This window comes from Microcebus murinus, chromosome 10 (assembly GCF_040939455.1).
Source record: "Microcebus murinus isolate Inina chromosome 10, M.murinus_Inina_mat1.0, whole genome shotgun sequence".
Classification (NCBI taxonomy): Eukaryota; Metazoa; Chordata; class Mammalia; order Primates; family Cheirogaleidae; genus Microcebus; species Microcebus murinus.
The window spans coordinates 60,052,727-60,073,663 of record NC_134113.1 but is presented as its reverse complement, the minus strand read 5'-3'; the positions used below and the strand labels follow the sequence as shown (position 1 = coordinate 60,073,663).

The window sequence follows — 20,937 nt, the reverse complement described above, 5'->3', positions numbered from 1 at the left end:
AGAAGTGACAAATATGGTCCAGCCAGAAGCCAATGCAGAGAGATTATTTTGTACTTAATATGTGGGATTATTTCCTCCCAGTCCACACTCCCCTAAAATAATCTGTCTTTATTAATCTAATTCATTCTAGAAAGGGCAGGTCCTTGGCTACCAATGATTGGACTTGTGTGGTCACCAGGATTGAGCTGCCACAATTAGAATCTCTTTCCTGTCTATTTGGGCTACAAGTGTCTGAGTTTGCTAACCACGGGCAGCCAAACTGGAAGGTGAGTTAGACTTCATGGAGCAGGCACGAAAGGTCATATAACAGTAGATGAATGATCAGGAAATCTGGGCCACGTGAGAGGAGGCAGGAAAGAACCATCAGATATGAAAGATGAGGGATGAGACTGGAGAGAGGGAGGGTAGGGGAGAGATAGATAGATAGATATTGGTAGATTAGGCAAATGGTGGCATTCTAGAGCTTGTTATACTTGGTTGTACTTCTTGAATTTGTTCTCTTTACGATGCCAGTGCAGCCATTTCTTATACTACCTTGAGGAGGCTTTTTCCTTTTTACATTCAAATGATCATAAGTATCAAAAATTTCAAGATATACTCATTGTGGAAACAGGGCAGGAAAGCAGGTTGTGTGTATGTTGGAGATGAGCAAGAAACTATTTGGTTGTCTTGAAACCCAAGGGAGAAAAACCTTTGTTTTCTCCAAGCACAGGGGCTGAGTGTGATGGAGCTCACTCAGCTTGGTACCAAGGAGTGGCAAAGGCTGTCTGAGTAAAATTAAATCATGTGTTTGAGAATAACAATTTTATTTTCTCCAAGAAGAAGATTCAGTATTTTAAAGGAAAGAATAGAGATGTAGGTCTGATAAACTTCTAATCCAAGCCAGTCTTGAAGTCAGTAACTAAGTTGTTTAAACGTGATTGGTCAAACTTTGTTTTGGGTTCCTCATCAAAATTTTCATAGGATGCTCTCGTCAAATTGTGGAAGAAAGTTACTTTAATCATTGGGTTTTTGATTGCATGAATCCTTCCTGGTCTCTCCTTGGGGAATCTAATGCTGTTTATAAGCACAGGACTTTCACTGATGGTCTTTCCTGTTCATCTGGATTAATTTGTGTTAAACCACAATCTTTTTCTTACAGAACTCTCACTTTATATAAGAATCAATCCCTCTGGCCCCCATCTATCTCTGCCACCCCCATCATCATGATTCTAATTCTTGTGCTTACTGTGGCAAATGATAACATTTTATTTAGGCCATTTTTAGAATTACATTGGCCATTATGGGGAGCTTCTGAGATGTCAAAATAATACATTTTCGAGGAACTCTTAAAAGTAGGGCTACAAATGACAAAATATTCAGTGGTCAGCTTTCTTTGATTAAGATGTGTAGGACACAAAGTAACGTGCCAACTTCAAGACAGCCTTTCTCAAAAACCCTCTAGCAGAAGCGAAACCCAAGAATTCACTCCTACTCATACCTTTTGCCATCTACTCTGGAACCACTCTCTGCCCAGTTGTATACTCACAATCCACTCACATCTATTCTCTTCCTTGTGCTCTCTGTCTTGACCTCTTAATGAGCTTTGTCAGAAATTGTTCTCAGGAAGAGAACAGTTACATTTAACAATATTCCTCCAAAGTGTTGGATCAAAAGATAGCTTTATAGAAGTTGAATTAAAACCCTGATCTAGAACTAAGATGAGAGATGTAAATGAAAATATTCTAAATTTCAGAAAGTTAGGAGTTTGTTGCTGAATTAATATTTTGTTATATACTTGTTGCCTCAGATCATCAGATTTTTCTTTTAATATTAATTTTTAATTGACAAATAACAAGTATATATTTTGTGGGGTACAATGTGATGTTTTTATATATGTACACAATGTGGAATGATTGTATCAAGCCAATTAACATATTATCACCTCATCCACTTATCATGTTTTATGGTAAGAACATTTAAAATTCATTCTTATAGCAATTTTGAAATATGCAATACATTATTATTAACTATGGTCACCATGCTTTGTGACAAATCTCAAAAGATTATCCTCCTATCTGACTGAAACTTTATATTAATACCTTTTGACCAATATCTCCCTGTTCCTCCCCTTACCTTCACCTTCTGGTAATCACCATTCTAGTCTCTACTTCTATGAGATTGACTTTTTAAGATTCCACATATATGTGAAATCATGCAATATTTGTCTTTCTGTGCCTGTCTTATATCACTTAACATAATGTCCCCCAGGTTCATCCCTGTTTTCCCAAAAGTCAGAATTTCCTTCTTTTTAAAGGCTGAATTGTGTATACACGCATCACATTTTCTTTATCCATTCATTTGTTGGTGGACACTTAGGTTGATTCCGTATCTTGCCCATTGTGAATAATGCTTCAATGAACATGGGTGTGCTGATATGTCTTTGACATACTCATTTCAATTCCTTTGGCTATATACTCAGAAGTAGAATTTCTGGATCAGATGGTAGTTCTATGTTTAGATTTTTGAGGGACCTCCAACTGTTTTCCATAATGGCTGAACTAATTTACATTTCTGCCAACAGTGTGCAAGGATTTATTTATTTTTTTTAATTTTGGCATATGATGGGGGTACAGATTTTAAGGTTTCAATAAATGCCCTCTCCCCCCTCCCCCCACAAGTCTGAGTCTCCAGCATGACCATCCCCCAGACGGTGCACATCTCACTCATTATGTATGTATATACCCACCCCCCCGCCCCCCTGCCCAATGCCCTATTACTGTAGTACCTATGTGTCCACTTAGGTGCTGCTCAGTTAATACCAGTTTGCTGGTGAGTATATGTGGTTCTTGTTTTTCCATTCTTGGGATACTTCACTTAGTAGTATGGGTTCCAGCTCTAACCAGGAAAATATAAGGTGTGCTATGTCACCATTGTTTCTTAGAGCTGAATAGTACTCCATGGTATAAGTATACCACATTTTATTAATCCATTCTTGGATTGATGGGCACTTGGGCTGTTTCCACAGCCTTGCAATTATGAATTGTGCTGCTATAAACATTCGAGTGCAGGTGTCTTTTTTGTAGGGTCTCATTGGATCTTTTGGGTAGATGCCCAGCAATGGGATTGCTGGATCAAATGGTAGATCCAAGGCCGGGCGCTGTGGCTCACGCCTGTAATCCTAGCTCTTGGGAGGCCGAGGCGGGCGGATTGCTCAAGGTCAGGAGTTCAAAACCAGCCTGAGCAAGAGCGAGACCCCGTCTCTACTATAAATAGAAAGAAATCAATTGGCCAACTGATATATATATAAAAAAAAATTAGCCGGGCATGGTGGCACATGCCTGTAGTCCCAGCTACCAGGGAGGCTGAGGCAGAAGGATCGCTCGAGCCCAGGAGTTTGAGGTTGCTGTGAGCTAGGCTGACGCCACGGCACTCACTCTAGCCTGGGCAACAAAGCGAGACTCTGTCTCAAAAAAAAAAAAAAAAAAAAAAAAAAAAAATGGTAGATCCACTTGTATCGCTTTAAGATATCTCCATATTGCTTTCCACAGAGGTTGAACTAGTTTAGTGTGCAAGGATTTTTTTCTCCCTATCTTTGCCAACACTTGTTATCTTTCATCTTTCTGATAATAGCCACTGTAACAGGTGTGGAGTGATACCACCTTGTGGTTTTGATTTGTATTTCCCTGGTGATTAGTGGTATTGAGCATTTTCCTATAAGCTGGCCCTTAAAAATTTTTTTTTATGTTTTTTGAGACAGAGTCTCACTCTGTTGCCAAGGCTAGAGTGCCATGGTGTCAACCTAGCTCACAGCAACCTCAAACTCCTGGGCTCAAGCGATCTTCTTGCATCAGCCTCCTTAGTATCTGGGACTACAGGCATGTGTCACCATTCCTGGATAATTTTTTCTATGTCTAGTTTTAGTTGTTCAGCTAATATATTTCTATTTTTAATAGAGACGAGGTATCCCTTTTGCTCAGGCTGGCTTTGAATTCCTGAGGTCAAACGATCCAACTACCTCGGTCTCCCAGAGTGCTAGGATTACAGGCGTGAGCCACTGCGCCAGGCCATAAACTGGTCTTGAACTCCTCGGCTCATGGTCTTTTCCTACCTTAGCCTCTCAAAGTGCTGGGATTAGAGACATGAGTCACCGCACCCAGGTCATCTTTTCTAATATAGGCATTTTAATGCTATAAATTTCTCTCTAAGTACTGCTATAGCTGCCTCACAATTTGTGATATATTGTATTTTCCTTTTTATGTAATTCAATATATTTCAAAATTCCCTTAAGACTGCCTCTTGATGCATGAAATATTGAGAAGTGTGCTTTATAATTTCCAAGTGCGTAGAGAATTTTGTTATATTTTTGTTATTAATTTCAAGTTTAATTTCATCATGATTTGAGAACATACTCTATATTTTTCATTTTTTTGAAATTGGCTAATATTTGTTTTATGATCCAGGATGTAGTCCATTTTGGTAAATGTTCCATGAGCATGTTTAAAGATTATGTATTCTCCTGTTTTTAGGTGGAATGTCCTCTAAATGTCAATGATATTCAGGTGATTGATGGTGTTATTTATTTATTCCATACCTTTGTTTATTTTTTGTTTACTAGTTATAGCTACTATTGAGAGAGGAGTATTGAAGGCTTCTATTTTAAGTGCTGATTTTCTATTTTTCCCTTCAGTTATGTTGGTTTTTGCTTATATATTTTCAACTGTGTTGTTTAGTGCATATAGGATGCATTTAGGATGTCTTCTTAGTGATTTAACTGTTTTTTGATTATGAAATATTCTTCTTTATCCATGATAATTTTGTTTGCTCTGAAGTCTACTTTATCTGATATTAACATGGCCACTCTACCTTTGTTTTAACTAGTTTTTACATGGTATAGTCATACCACAGAGATATTTTGGGTTCAATTTCAGACCACAGCAATGAAGTGAATATCATAATAAAACAAGTCAAATGAATTTTTTGGTGCTCCAGTGCATAGAAAAGTTTTTAGTATACAATAGTCTATTGAGTGTGCAATATCATTATGTCTAAAAAACAATGTATATACCACCAATAAATATACTTTGTTACTAAAAATGCTAATGAGGTGAATACATGTAGTTGGAACAATGGTGCCAATACACTTGGTAGACATAAAGCTACCACAAACCTTCAATTTGTAAAAAATAAAATATTTACTAAGGCCAATAAAACAAAGTGCAATAAAATGAGGTGTGCTTGTTTACCTTTTTCCAGTATTTATCTGTAGCCTACTTAAATCATTATATTTGAAGAGAGTCTTCTAGACAGTGTATAGTTCAGTCATTAAAAAATCCATTCCAGGCCGGGCGCGGTGGCTCACGCCTGTAATCCTAGCTCTTGGGAGGCCGAGGCGGGCGGATTGCTCAAGGTCAGGAGTTCAAAACCAGCCTGAGTAAGAGTGAGACCCCGTCTCTACTATAAATAGAAAGAAATTAATTGGCCAACTGATATATATATAAAAAATTAGCTGGGCATGGTGGCTCATGCCTGTAGTCCCAGCTACTTGGGAGGCTGAGGCAGAAGGATCGCTTGGGCCCAGGAGTTTGAGGTTGCTGTGAGCTAGGCTGACGCCACGGCACTCACTCTAGCCTGGACAACAAAGCGAGACTCTGTCTCAAAAAAAAAAAAAAAAAAAAAAAAATCCATTCCGATAATCCCTGTATTATACATAGCACATTTGAATTATTTACATTTAATATAATTATTGATATATTTGGACACATATCCACCATTTTATTATTTGTTTACTGTTTGTTCTCTCTGTTGTAGTTCCTCTATTTCCCCTTTCATGCCTATTTTTGGGTTATTTGAATATTTGGTGTTTCAGTTAAATTTGTTTATTGCAATTTTGACTTTATCCTGTTTAATTTTAAAGTCATTTCTATAGGAATTATAATACATACACTTAACTTTTACAGTACACTTAGAATCAACATCTTGGAGCATTTTGGAATCAACTTTAAGTAGAATTTAGTCATCTTAACCATTGTATGGGTTTCTTTGTCCTCCTCCCTTTTTTTTTAATTTTAGCGTATTATGGGGGTACAAGTGTTAAGGTTACCTATATTGCCCATGTCCCCCCTCCCCCCTCGAGTAAGAGCTTCAAGCATGTCCATCCGCCAAACGGTGCACATCTTACTTGTTGTGGTTGTATATACCCATCCCCTCCTCCCCCCTCCCACCCTCCTAATACCCGATAAATGTTACAACACTTAGGTGTTGATCAGTTAATACCAATTTGCTGGTGAGTACATGTGGTGCTTGTTTTTCCATTCTTGAGATACTTCACTTAGTAGGATGGGTTCCAGCTGTATACAGGAATATATAAGAGGTGCTATATCACCATTGTTTCTTAAAGCTGAGTAATACTCCGTGGTATACATATACCACATTTTATTAATCCACTCATGAATTGATGGGCACTTGGGTTGTTTCTACAGCTTTGCAATTGTGAATTGTGCTGCTATAAACATTCGAGTGCAGGTGTCTTTTTCACAAAGTGACTTTAACAGACAATACTTAAACATTTTGGATGATATTTTCCAAGGAATCGTTAGGCAGCCTTTTCCCTTTCAGTCTTCAGGTTTATCTACAAGTTATGACCCACAAAGTTCAGGCACAATCATAGGGTCCTACAAGTTTTGGCCATTGTCAACATCATCCCAAATTCCTAATCTCTCTTGAATCTTCCCTTCAAAGGATATTGGATATTCATTCTGTTAAGGATACCGTTAGTAGTAGTTTTCATCCTTGTTTCATGATTAGCAGGAGGGATAGAATCAGAAATATCAACATTACAACTGGAAATCCTTTTTAAAATTAAGTATCTCAAGAAAATACAGTTTTAGAGTCATTAGAGTGAGAAGAGTGAGAAAGAAAATTGGCTGAAACCTGAGAAAAGAAGGCCTTTATAGCAAGATGCAAATTATTGGCCCCTTCTGGGAGGTATCTAGTATTTTTGATAAAATGTTTGGACAACTTTTCTTAAGTTGGACAACTTTCTTAAAGATAATTACCAGTATTACCAGTGAAAATATTACAGTGTTCCCAGGACCATCATCCTGTGGCAATCCTAGTAATTTTAGCCAGATATTACTTTCTTGTATTCAGACTAACAATGTTATCTAGCTATATATTTTTTTCCTGTAAAAATCTATATAGTAGGGGTTATATCTCTTTTTTATTTAACATATTAAAAATTAAAAATAATAACTTAAAAATATCTATATTAATTGTTTAAAATAACTGTAATAAACATTTATTTTAGGATAAATAACATGTATTTATTTAAAATAACTATATTTGAAAAAGTTGGGGAAGAGTAGCATTGTTTAATATTTTTTGCAAAGTTTTTAAGTGTCTGGCTCAAAAATCTATATACAAAGAAAGATTTGAACTGTTTTTTGGGCAGTATTTTCTTCTCTTTGGCAAGTTTGAAATGTAACTTTGACACCTCTTTAATGTAAATTCATCTGAGATGTTGCTTTAAGAAGGAAAGGGCTTGAGAAACTCTTCCTGAATTTTCATGGGAGGAATTTTATAAATATTGTCTAGAATTTCCATGGAGTTTGAGGTCATTATCTTTATTAAAGACTCAAAATCTTTCTGGCCACATCCTTGAAGGCTTCTTTTACTTGTTTGTTCCTTAGAGTGTAAATGAATGGGTTCAGTAAAGGGGCAACTGAAGTATTGAGCATTGCTATTCCCTTATTGAAGGCAACTCCTTCTTTTGCTGAAGGTTTTATATACATGAAGATGCAGCTGCCATAAGATAGAGAGATAACAATCATGTGAGAAGAACAGGTGGAAAAGGCCTTTTTCCTTTGCTGAGCAGAAGGGATCTTCAGAATGGTCCCAATGATGTTTGTGTAGGAAAGAATCACCAGCACCAAGGTGACCACCAAGATCACAACTGCTAAGATAAAGTCCACCAATTCCAGTAGACTTGTGTCTGAGCAAGATATTTCTATGAGAGGTCCATAGTCACAATAATAATGATTCAGCATATTGGAAGCACAGAAATCCAGCTGACTGGTCAGGATGATGGGGGGTAAGATAATTAGGAATCCACCCAGCCAGGAGCAGAGAACCAGCTGGACACAGACCCTGTTGCTCATGATGGTGGTGTAATGCAGGGGTTTGCAGATGGCCACGTAGCGGTCATAGGACATGGCAGTAAGAAGGTAAAACTCTGTGGCCCCCAAAAATATGGCAAAGAAATACTGAGTGAAGCATCCAGCAAAGCTGATGGTTTTATTCCCCGTAGAGATGCTGAACAGCAGCCTGGGAGTGAAAGTGGTCGTAAAGAAAATTTCCAAGCAGGAGAAGTTCCGAAGGAAGAAATACATGGGAGTCTGGAGGTGGGAGTCCAGTAGTGTGAGTGTGATGATTGTCAGATTTCCAATGACGCTGAATATGTAGGTGAAGAAGAGAAATATAAAAATTACAGCTTGAATTTCTGGGATGTCTGTTAGTCCCAAAAGAATGAATTCCGTCAGAAAGGTTTCGTTTCTCATTTCTAACCTTTGCTGCCAATGAAGGTACAAAGGAAAAAAGTCAGTGATGTGGATAGAAGAGCTCAGGAACATTTAGGAAATGCTAATTTTTCCCTGTTCAATTGGTTCAAGTGTCTCTTTTTTTATGTCAACCTTCCTCAAACAAGGTTTTCTATTTGATAGGGACTGGCTCTTCACAAGAACGATTTTCTTAAATTCTCATGTATGAGGATTTCTCCATGGCTCCTCTTCAGAATTTTCATGTACTTTCCTAGTCTACCTTTTAAACCAATGCTTGGGATATTATTATCTCCATTTTGTTTTTATTTTCACTTTGAACATGCTTCTACTTCAATAAATTAAAAAATTTAATTATTATGGGTATATAATACTCCTGTATTTTTATAGGGTACATGTGATGATTTGATACAGGCATATAGTTTGAGTTAATCAAATCAGGGTAAGTGGGGTATTCATCTCTTCAGGCATTTATCATTTCTTTGTGTCAGGAACATTCCACTCTTTAGTTATTTTAAAGTTGCTCTAACTTACTGTTGATTATTGTCCCTGTGTTGTGCTATCAAATATTGTTCATTCCATCTAATCATCTGAATATATTTTTGCACCCATTAACCATCCTCACTTTATCCCCACCTGCCCACTACACTTCCAAGCTTCTGGTTACCATCATTCTACTCTCTATCTCTGTGAGATCTTTTTTTTTTTTTTTTTTTTTACTATTTAGCTCCCACATATGAGCGAGAACATGCATGCATGTCTTCTGTGCCTGGCTTATTTCACTTAATATAATATTCTACAGTTCTACCCATGTTGTTGCAAATGACAAGATTTCATTCTTTGTTGTTGTTATATAATATTCCATCGTGCATATGTACCACAATTTTTTTATCCATTCATCTGTTGATGGACACTTAGGTTGATTTCAAATCTTAGCTATTGAGAATAGTGCTGCAATAAATGCAGGGAGTGGAGATATCTTTTCAGTATACTTATTTCCCCTCCTTTGGGTGTACACCCAGCAGTGGGATTGCTGGGTCATACGGCAGTTCTTTTTCAGTTTTTGTGGAACTTCTATATTGTTCTCCATAATGGCTGTAATATTTACATTCCCACCAACAGTGTACAAGGGGTTCCCTTTCTCCTCATCCTCTGCAGCATTTGTTATTGCCTGTCTTTTTGATGAAAGCTGTTTTAACTGGGTGAGATGATATCTCATTGTAGTCTTGATTTGCATGTCTCTGATGACTAATGATGTTGAGTATTTTTTCATACCTTTTGCATGCCTCTACTTTGATCTTTCATTATTATATCTGCAAATTTGGCAGTAATGTCTCATTTCCATCATTGCCTTGCTCTCAGTGGGAGAAGAAAAGAAGTTAGCTCACAGTTGAGGAGTCTTTGGGCAGGAACTAGCAATATCATTAAAATTGTGGTAACTAAAGATTTTCCAATGTCCTTTTGATTTTTTGAATTTGTGGCCCATTGTAACTAACAGTATCAGTCTCTAAATATTTGCTGCTAGTGCCTGCTTTCCCTCAGGTCCCAGTTCTTCTATTGTAGTTGGTTTTAGCGGAAAGACAGATGGCATCTTTCTAATCAGGTTCCTTCTATCATTTTTCTTCCATATCTATGTTTATTAATAAGCACTCTATGGGGAGTTTTGACACAGGATAAATGCACAGAGATGTCTTATTCTGAGATAGGAATTAATATAATGATGCATTCTATTCAGGCATTAACCATTTTCTATTTTAAAAGCAGATTACAAGTTCTTTGAGGGTAGGGGAAGGGCAAAAGAAGCAAGACTTATTGAATGATCACAGTGTCGGCTTTGTGATAGGCTCTATATTAATAAATATATTATTCCTCTTTCTTGGCATTCTTTTATCCCCCAATAACAAAAGCAAGAACATATAGTATGGGCAAAATATATATATTTTAAATAAATGAAAAAATGAGTGCCTCCACCTCCTTACTTTATTCCCTATTTGCCTCTTTACCTTTGGCTATTTACCATATAAACTGTACATGTTCCCAAGCTTGTCTAGCAACTGATAAGAATGTTCAAGAGTCAGCCTAGAGTAAAGTCACTTCACTCCATAAATTGATTTTTACCTTTTCTTTCTCTTGTCTACTGATGAACCATCAGTGAGTCCTGTGTTACCTGGTCTCTGCTGGGATTTCAAGAGCTGGAAGCCAGGCTTCTATCAGTAAGGTTGTATTTTGAAATTTTTCTTGTTCATCGTTGGTGCTTTTCTATCATTGAGTAATAAAAATCTGTATTTGTTCCATTTGTTATTGAAGGTAAGGGGAATATAATACTTTTATTTTTCAGGGTTTTGTTATTTTATTTTTTGAATTGACAAATAAAGTTATATGTATTTATTCTCTAAGCCTCCTGAATGGGATGGGTTACTTTCTTTGGGATATAGGTAAAGCCTCAGCACAGAGAATTAAGAAATGGGCTACCAGATTACTGGTCATAATGTTCTTTTTCAGAAAAATCAGTATTTCTCACAAGAAACCTTGAATATCAAGAATCCTTTGGGCTTCTTCATATTGTTATAACCTAAGGTCCCTGAAATAAAGAAATCTTAAGCCCTACCCCCATATCCTTAGGCCACATCTGAAACACCAGGGATGTATCTTTTTTGTTGCCCCCAAGAATATCCTAATCACTAGGATGTATGGAATGAGGCCATGTCATCTGGTGACCCGAATATCTATAAGACTCTGGCACTTCCTAGTAATTAATTTTTTTGTTTTTTGGTGAACAGCTCTAGGTTATCATTCAAACCTTCACATTCATATTTCACATAAATTTTATAAAATTCTGCATCCATAATTTCACATGGTTATTCATTTTAGCTTTGTTTATAAATGTAAAAAGTTGAAAACAATTTAAATGTTCATGAATAGGGAGATGACTAACAATTTTGGCATATGTAAACTACAAAATGCAATAGGCCAATAAAAACGAATGGGAAAGATTTATGTAAACTCATTTGGAAAGATGTATTTAATACACTGCTATGTGAGTAAAGCAATCTGCTAAACAATCATATATTATATGATCCCATTTGGGTTGAAAAGATATCTGTATCTATATCTATATTTAATATATGTATATATGATACAAATGATGTAAATTAAATTTTACATACATAATCATGTAGATCTGAAAACATAAATTGTTATTAGTAATTACTTTTATGGAGTTAGATGAGGAAGTGGGGGCATATAGGAGCTTTCTCTTCTTTATACTTGTCTATATTGTTTGAATGTTATAAAACGAGCATAGCCACGTTTTAACTAAAAATATAAAAAATTACAGTTATATGATTTCATGCTCCACAATCACAAAAAAGTAACATTTATATAATTAAAAGCTGAGAATATACTTACCCTTGACTTTCAGGGCAAGTGCCATGGGATTTTAACCTTGGGTGTCCATGGGATGAGTCACAACTTAGAAATCAGATATGGACGGAAGGTGGCATAAAATTTAACTTGTTTGCTTGTTTGCTTTCTCACTACTACTTGTTGATGTAATTATTCACAAAATTCACAAATTTTTGAAAATTTAGTAGAAAAAATGCTACTCAGCCTGATGTATATCAGTTTAGCTCTTACTTGCCACTTCTTAGTTACACATTAGTTTAAATGCACCCTGGCCAGTAAGTAATCCTTCAGGATTATTTAAGTTATGTGTGCTTATAGTAGTGACAATAAAACCTTAGGGAAGCACTCCTGATTCGAAGCCTTATTTCCTATGTTCTGACTCGTCTGAGCCTGGATATATGCTTCCTCTCTGATTTAACATTAGCCTGAAGCCCATTTTAAATGTTTTATTCTGAGGAGACCTCAGCATAATCAGCTGAGGAAAGAAATGAAAGATCCCAGGAGACCCACATCCAGAAAATAACTAATGAACCCTATTCTTTGAAAACTCTCAAATTTTTAATAAGAGATAAGGGAAGAAGTCCAAAGAGACTCTGAGGAAGCTAGCAAGAAAACATCAGCATAGTACAAAAGCCTTATGAAAACTGCAGTAATAATAATGTTTAAAAATAATTTCATAGGAAATAGAGCAATAACAGGTTTTTCAAATGTATTCATTTATTTATTTAAATCTACAGATATAATTGTGTGTACACCATGATGTTTTTCTTTTTTTTGAGACAGAGTCTTACTTTATTGCCCAGGCTAGAGTGAGTGCCGTGGCATCAGCCTAGCTCACAGCAACCTCAGACTCCTGGGCTCAAGCAATCCTACTGCTTCAGCCTCCCAAGTGACTGGGACTACAGGCATGTGCCACCATGCCCGGCTAATTTTTCTCTTTATATATTAGTTGGCCAATTAATTTCTTTCTTTTATAGTAGAGATGGGGTCTCGCTCTTGCTCAGGCTGGTTTTGAACTCCTGACCTTGAACAATCTGCCTGCCTTGGCATCCCAGAGTGCTAGGATTATAGGCGTGAACCACCGCACCTGGCCCACCATGATGTTTTGAAGAATATATACATTGTAGAATAGTTAAATCTAGCTAATTAACATATGCATTACCTCACATAGTTATCATTTTTGTGGTGAGAACACTTAACATCTACTCTTCTAGCATTTTTCAAGAATACAATGTATTGTCATTAACTGTAGTCACCATGCAATACAAGTTCAATAGATCTCTTGAACTCATTTCTCCTGTCTAACTGTAATTTTGAATACTTTGACCAATATTTCCCCAGCCCCTCAACCCCCAACTGCCCTAGCCTCTGGGAGCCACCATTCTATTTTATTTCTACGAGATCAACTTTTTTAGATTTCACATATATGTGGTAATACCTTATTGCTTTGTTTTACCTCTTATGCTATTTTTTTTTAACTCCTGTTAGGCATTTGTTTAACTTCCAGGTGGTTCTTTCATGTCTCTTTTTTTTTCTTTTTCTTTTCTTTTCTTTTTTAATGTTAGCATATTATGGGGGTACAAGTGTTAAGGTCACCTATATTGCCCATGGCCCCCTTCCCTCTTGAGTCAGAACCTCAAGCATGAGCATCCCCCAAATGTTGCCCATCTCACTTATTGTGTTTGTATATACCCATCCCCTCCTCCCCCTTCCCACCTGCCCGACACCTGATAAATGTTATTCCTATATGTCCACTGAGGTAGTGATTTGTTAATACCAATTTGCTGGTGAGTACATGTGGTGCTTGTTTTTCCATTCTTGAGATGCTTCACTTAGTAGAATGGGTTCCAGCTCTATCCAGGAAAATACAAGAGGTGCTATATCACCATTATTTCTTAAAGCTGAGTAGTACTCCATGGTATACATATACCACATTTTATTAATCCACTCATGAATTGATGGGCACTTGGGTTGTTTCCACAGCTTTGCAATTGTGAATTGTGCTGCTATAAACATTTGAGTGCAGGTGTCTTTTTTATAAAGTGACTTTTGATCTTTTGGATAGATGCCCAGTAGTGGAATTGCTGGATCAAATGGTAGATCTACTTGTATCACTTTAAGGTATCTCCATATTGCTCTTAGCCTTAACTTTTAGGTGGATTTACACTGGTGGGTGTCTGTTGTGCTGATCCATCATAGTGCAGTACTGAGTATTTCCTGCAGGGTGGTCTGGTCTTGAGAAATTCCCTTAGTGTTTGTTTGTTTGGAAAAGTTCTTTATTTCTCTTTCTTATATGAAACTTAGTTTTGCAGGATCAAAATTCTAGGCTGGCAGTTGTTCTGTTTAAGAAGACTGATGATGGGGCCCCAATCCCTTCTGGGTTGTAAGGTCTCCATTGAGAAGTCTGTCAGATGGATTTCCCTTTATAATTTACTTGATGTTTTTACCTCATGGCACACAGGAGTTCCTCCCTTGTGTTGACTTTGGCCAGTCTGATGACTATGTGTCTTGGTGATTGTTTTTTTTTGTTTTTTTTTTTGCAATGAATCTCCTAGGTGTTCATTGAACTTCTTGTATCTGGCTGTCTAAATCTCTGGCAAGATCAGGGAAGTTTTCTTCAATTATTCTCTCAAATAGGTGTTTCAGCCTTTGTGTGTTTTCTTCTTCAACCTCAGGGATGCCTATGATTCTTGTATTTGTCCATTTTACACAATCTCATATTTCTTGAGGTTTTCCTCATTTCTCTTAATTCTTTGTTCTTAATTTTTGACTGATTTAGTTAATTCAAATGAGTTATCTTCAAGCTCTGAGATTATTTCTTCTTTCTGGTCTAGCCTATTCTTAAAACTTTCTACTGTGTTTTGTATTTCCTTAAGTTAAATTTTCATTTCCAGAAATTCTATTTTTTTCCCCAAATTTGTTGATCTATTCAGTGAATTTTTCATTCATTTCTGGTTTCTTTGAGTTGGTTTTCCATTTTCTATTGGGTTTCATTGAGCTTCCTTAAATCTCTATTTTGAATTCTTTATCTGTTATTTCAATATTTTCATTTTGGTTGTGATCCACTGCTAGAAAGCTGGTGTTCCCCTTTGGGGGTGTCCTTTCTTTGTGATTTTTCATACTTCTGGAGTTCTTTCACTGATTTCTTCTCATATGTAGTAGCTGTTGATTCTTATTTTTGGATTTTCTTTTGGTTAGATGGAGCTTGTTTCCACCCTCACTCATAAGGGTGTGCCTGTAGCACATGTTAGGTAAGAACCTTTGGTTTGGTTTGGTTATTTTGATGGTGCTCTAGTTTCTGGGTGGATGCCTTGGTTATAGATATCCTTAATGCAGTGGTTTTCTCAGTTGCTGGTTGTTTGTAGGCTGTAGCTGTGATGACCTATGTGTGTGGACGATTCCCTATCTCTCTTTGATGAGGGAGGATGGAGGTCTTTGAAATCCTTTTTCTTTCCCCAGGCCTGTGGTCTTCTTAACAGTATGAATTGTATTGGCAGACCCAGTTTAATCTCTGAGATGGTAGGTGGTGCTTATTGGTAAGAATTAACCATACCCTGTATAATGGTGTCAGTAAATGTAAGGGACTGTGCAAGTTGAACTCCTTGTCAGTAGTTTGTGCTTGCAAGAAGGATCAAGCTGCAGTGTTGTTTTTGGGACTTGTGACTGGCTCTAGATTGGCCACAAAAGAATCACTTAAGAGAGACAGCACTCCAATGCCCAAGAGGTGGATGGGGCCCTGGAACTTACAGGTGAGAAGTTTTCTCCTTATTCTCCACCACAGCAGAGGCCAGTGGGGGAGTAAGTCTTTGTGGGGCTGAGTTGGGTGAGGCTTCCCTCAGGCTCCACAAAAGCTGGTAAGGTCACTGTTTCAGCAAGAATAAAAGGTCCAGTCCAGGCTTCTGGGGAAAGATGGCAGGGAGGGGCTGAAGTGGCCCTAGCAGTCAGAAAGTCTGCTTGTCAGGGAGGGGCTGTCTGATACTCATAATCTGGCTGTCTGGACTGGATTTCATGCTTCTCCTCCCTCCCCTGCTCTGTGGTTTTTCTCTGGCATCTGCCAGCAGTCAGGAGCTCAAACTAGCTGAGCTTCCCCATGGAGGGTGCTGTGAGCTGAGAGCTTTCCTGTCCAGGATTCCACTGTGGGCTGAGAGAGCAGCCTTCCTGTGGGGGGAGGGGTGCTCCATGCATGTGCTATGGCTGGGACCCACACTGCACTCTATTTTCATTTCTGCCCACAGGGGCTCCCTCGCCTCCCAAGATTAGTTAACAAATCTCCACTTTGTGCCCTTGAGCAACACGATTGAGTCCTGGGGGTATAGGATCTGGTCTTCAGAGCTATCCCTGGGTCCCCAAAGATCAATCCATGACTGTGCCAGGGAGAAACATGCTGGTCCTGAGTTGCCTATGGGTGCTCAAGCAGGTTTGATGTTCTTCCACTTTGGGTTGTGCTCTGCTCTGACGGAGAGCCAGGTGAGCAGCACCAGGGGGGATGGTGAGCAGGGAGTTCACACTCTGAGCACTCCTTAGTCCACTGCAGGTCTTTAAGAGAAAAGGTTTGAGTCCTACTCTCTGTGGAAGTCTTGGTATGGTGGAAGCACCAACAGAGGGGGAGCAACCATTCCTGAGAGCCCCGGCTCAATCGTCTCTCTTGGCAGCTGGCAGCAGCAGGTGGGGGAGAGGAATGAGAGGAAAAGAGTCGGAATAGAGGACAGCTAGCATTCTGGTCATCTCTGTCCTTCACTTTGGAAGGCAGCCCTCTTGGAATGTCCAGGCTCTGGGGTCATGCAGATCCCCTGGGACCCACCAGCCCCCTGTGGCTCTTGCTGTCTGTGTTGGAGTTGAGAAATGTTTGTGTGGGAATGAGTGAGAAGAAAAATGAGGGGTTGAAGTCCCCTGGGGAGGACAAAGGTGTATGGTGGGTGGAGAAGCAATATGGTGCCTGCCGTCTGAGTTTCGGTCTTTGGTGACAAGAAGGGACCCCAAGAGGGCTGGCAGCTTGGTGCTTTGTCCTCAAGAGGCTCTCAGTTCACCGGTGGCCACAGTTTTTGTGCTTGTGAGAGTGGAAAGGCTCTCTAGCAGCTTGCGAGCCTGCTGACTGCCAGAGATGTGAAGGGAGGCAGAAACAAATAGCTCCACCCACCCTTTTCACTGGACTCCAAGACTTTCAGGGTTTGATCTCTGCCAATATCTTGCTCCTTCTTGTTCTGCTCCACAACTTCTTCCTGTGGAATCTCTGGTAGTTTCTGGCACATTTTCCTCAGAATTACACCCAATCTATGTTTGTTTACTTTTTCTTTTTCATCGAAAACTTATCCTTCTTTCTGAGATGATCTGGCAGCTGGTGTCTCTGGTCATCTTGTTCCAGGTCTCCATGTCTTTTAATTGGAGAATTTAATCTATTTACACTTAAGGTTATTATTATTAGGTAAGAACTTACTATTTCCATTTTGCAGTGACACATTTTTTGATCAGTTTACTTTATACTAGGCATAATGCTAAACAATATACTTTTACTATATTTTAGTATAATGCTAGATAATATAACTCATTTGCTTAATGTTCATAACACCATGTGTCTCCTAAGAGGAAGATGGTTGCAGTGAGGGCATTTGCCTTCTGTTGCTTTGGTGATCTCACATATTGGTCAACAAATATGAGAGATGGAGGAGGGTTTAGTATTTCCCCCAAGCTTCTTTTCTTTTTTAGTCCTTTATACCCTAATAACTATCCTCTGATCTTGTCCTGTGTTCTCTGTGTTCTTCCATGAGGCTTGAAGGCTCCTCCATTTGTTTATTGACACTCCTGCTCAAACTTTTTCAAATTCACTCAATCTGAAGCTGATCCTAGACAGTCTATGATTAACTTGTGAACCATCTCTCCCGTTTGATCCCAGTTTGTCTTTAGACAAAGAGACCTAATGGGTGAGTGTGCCAAGTATGGATTTAAAAAAAATTATTTTTTTCCCTTTTTTAAAATTTTGGGATATTATGGGGGTATGAACATTTTGGTTACATGTATGTGGAGAGATAAAAAATTTATTTTTAATTATTATGGGTACATACTAGTTGTATATCTTTATAGGGTACATGTGATGTTTTGATATACGCATATGACGTGAATTAATCAAATCAGGGCAATTGGGGTATCTATCACCTCAGGCATTTAACATTTCTTTGTGCTAGGGATATTCCAATTCCACTCTTTTAGTTATTTTAAAGTGTACCTGAACTTGTTGATTATAGTCACTTTGTTATGCTGTCAAATATTGTTCGTTCTGTCTACCTAACTATATTTTTGCACCCATTAACCATTCCCAGTATGGAGTTTTGAGAATGTTAATGCAGTACAGAATTATAGCATATAGAACTCTTTAGGAAGGACAAATATATTCCTGAGAGATTACTGGAGAGCAATACCATGTGCACCAGGACAATAGGTGAAAATAGAGAAAAGGCAACAGAGAGGGAGTAAAAAAACAAGAACAGTATAATTTTCAGGAGAGGTGATTAATGAAATATAGTTAGAGGTTTGAGGGACATTTATCTGTGGGTAATCTTTGAGTCAGGAGGCTAGAGGAAGATATAATTTTATAGTAGGTATGATGGATAACCTTTTTTTTTTCCCAGCTCAGACTGCCTTTTGAGAAAACCAGAGGAGAATGAACTAGGACAGAGGTGAATGAACTAAGTGTAGACATAAGCCAAACAGCCAATTATATTCTCTCTTTTGGGAATTTGGAGTTAGTTTCAGAGTCTGGGTTGGTAAATTGTGGGTGTTCAAGATAGAAGGTGATATATATATATATATATCACACAATATTTCTCCTTGCTTATAAGAAATGCTGTGGGATAACATGATGGTAAATAAGGCATTCAGCTTGCCCATGATTGATAATGCTGAGCTGGGAGAATAAATGCATATTCAGAATGAAGTTGTATTACAATGAAGACAATAGATGCTCCCACTATAATAGAAAGGGTCTTGTGCAATTAAGTGATTAGCAGGTGGTTGATTACATATGGGACTAGGAGGTGCCATGTGATAGGCTTGGCTTTGGTTTCTGCTATTAGAAAATTGGACCTAGCAATGACAGGAGCCAAATCAGTCTTGGCAAGGAAAGGCTGATGCATAATCTGCCATCATGGTTACTTTATTTTTGAGTTCATTGAACAGTGTTAAAATGGTGAGAAGAGAGGTTGATTCTCATCCACAGAAAAAGTCAGTTTGTCTACTAAGTTTTTGATGTGTGTGTGTGTGTGTGTGTGTGTGCATGCATGCATCTGTTTGCTGAAGAAGACTTATAGTGATCCCTCATATTTAGACCGTATACAACTCTAGTCATGTTATGAGAGGTGCATCTGCATTCCTCTATCCCAAACTTCCTGGTTATCCAATCATCCAATTTTTTTCATATGAAGTCCCTGATCACACAGACAACTTATTATCCTCTAATCATAAAATGGCATAGATCTATACTTGTAGCCATTTCTTCTTCTAGACAAGGTAGACAACTCCTTATATCAAAATTTTGCTGGGGGGAGGATTCCTTTTTCTAACTACTTTTCCTGGCCATGCCTAGGATTGTAAAGCCACAGTAGGCCCCTTCTGGCTGATATCAGTATATTGTGCAAAACTCTATAAAGAGAGCTTTATTGGATAGCTACATGCAGAAGATTGAATCAGAATCCCTACCTCTCACCTCTCACAAAAATCCACTCAAGATGGATAACAGATTTAAACCTAAGGAATGAAACCTTAAGAATCTTAGAAGAAGATGTTGGGAAAACCCTATCAGACATTGGCCTAGGCAAAGAATTCTTGAGGAAGACCCCCAAGGCAATCACCACAGCATCAAAAATGAAATGGGATCTAATCAAATTAAAAAGCTTCTGCATGGCCAAGGAAACTATCATTAGAGCAAATAGGCAACCCACAGAATGGGAGAAAATATTTGCTCTCTATACTTCTGATAAAGGTCTAATAACAAGAATCTATCTAGAACTCAAAAGAATTAACAAGGAAAAATCAAACAACCCCATCAAGAAATGGGCAACAGAAATGAACAGAAATTTCTCCAAAGAAGACAGAATAATGGACTGCAAGCATATAAAAAAATGCTCAACATCTCTAATCATTACAGAAATGCAAATCAAAACCACAATGAGATACCACCTAACCTCAGTGAGAATGGCCTGTATCAAGAAATTCCAAAACAACAAATGCTGGCGAGGATGTGGAGAGACAGGAACACTCTTATACTGCTGATGGGACTGCAAATTAGTGCAACCTTTGTGGAAAAGAATTTGGAGATACCTCAAACAGCTAAAAATAGAAATACGATTCAACCCAGCAATAGCATTGTTAGGTATCTACCCAAAATAGCATAAGACATTCTATTATAAAGACATTTGCACCTGAATGTTTATGGCGGCACAATTCACTATTGTAAGGACATGGAAACAGCTGAAGTGCCCATCAATTCATGAGTGGATAATTAAAATTTGGTATATATTCACAATAGAATATTACTCAATTCTAAGAAATGACAGCGAGCTAGCACCGCTTATACTATCCTGGATTAAGCTTAAGCCCATTATCCAAAGTTAGGCAACACAAGATCAGGAAAATGGGCACCACATGTACTCGACATCGAATTGGTACTGACTGATTAAAACTATGGTGCTCAAATGGTGGTAATGTTCACCAGGGATTTTGGGGAAGGGGGTAGACTCACATCTTAGGGATGTGGTGAGCATTGTGAAGGGGAAGGGCATACCTCTAACCCTTCCTAAGGAAAGGCAAAGATATAAAATGTAACCAAAATGTCAAAAAAAAAAAAAAAAAAAAAGAAACATTTATTGGGTGTTGGGTGGGTGGGGGGGGAGGAGGGGATGGATGTATACTTACGTAATGAGTGCGATGGGCACCATCTGGAGAATGGACACGCTTGAAGCTCTGACTCAGCCGGGGATGGGGGGACGAGAAGGGGGTGGAGCGGGGA

General features: G+C 38.1%; 2 protein-coding genes across 2 annotated transcripts in view; both read right to left on the bottom strand.

Annotated features, from left to right (window-relative positions):
* BLOC1S1 (biogenesis of lysosomal organelles complex 1 subunit 1) overlaps positions 1–20,937 on the bottom strand; it is a 154,180-nt gene that overhangs the window by 87,351 nt on the left and 45,892 nt on the right. The gene's annotated exons all lie outside the window — the stretch shown is intronic.
* On the bottom strand, positions 7,608–8,537 carry LOC105865939 (olfactory receptor 6C4-like). The gene has a single exon (XM_012754984.2). The coding sequence runs from the start codon at positions 8,535–8,537 to the stop codon at positions 7,608–7,610; it is 930 nt and encodes a 309-aa protein (XP_012610438.2).

Bases quoted from the DNA above. Each gene is read 5' to 3' on its own strand.
- LOC105865939 (XM_012754984.2), bottom strand. From the start codon at position 8,537: ATGAGAAACGAAACCTTTCTGACGGAATTCATTCTTTTGGGACTAACA.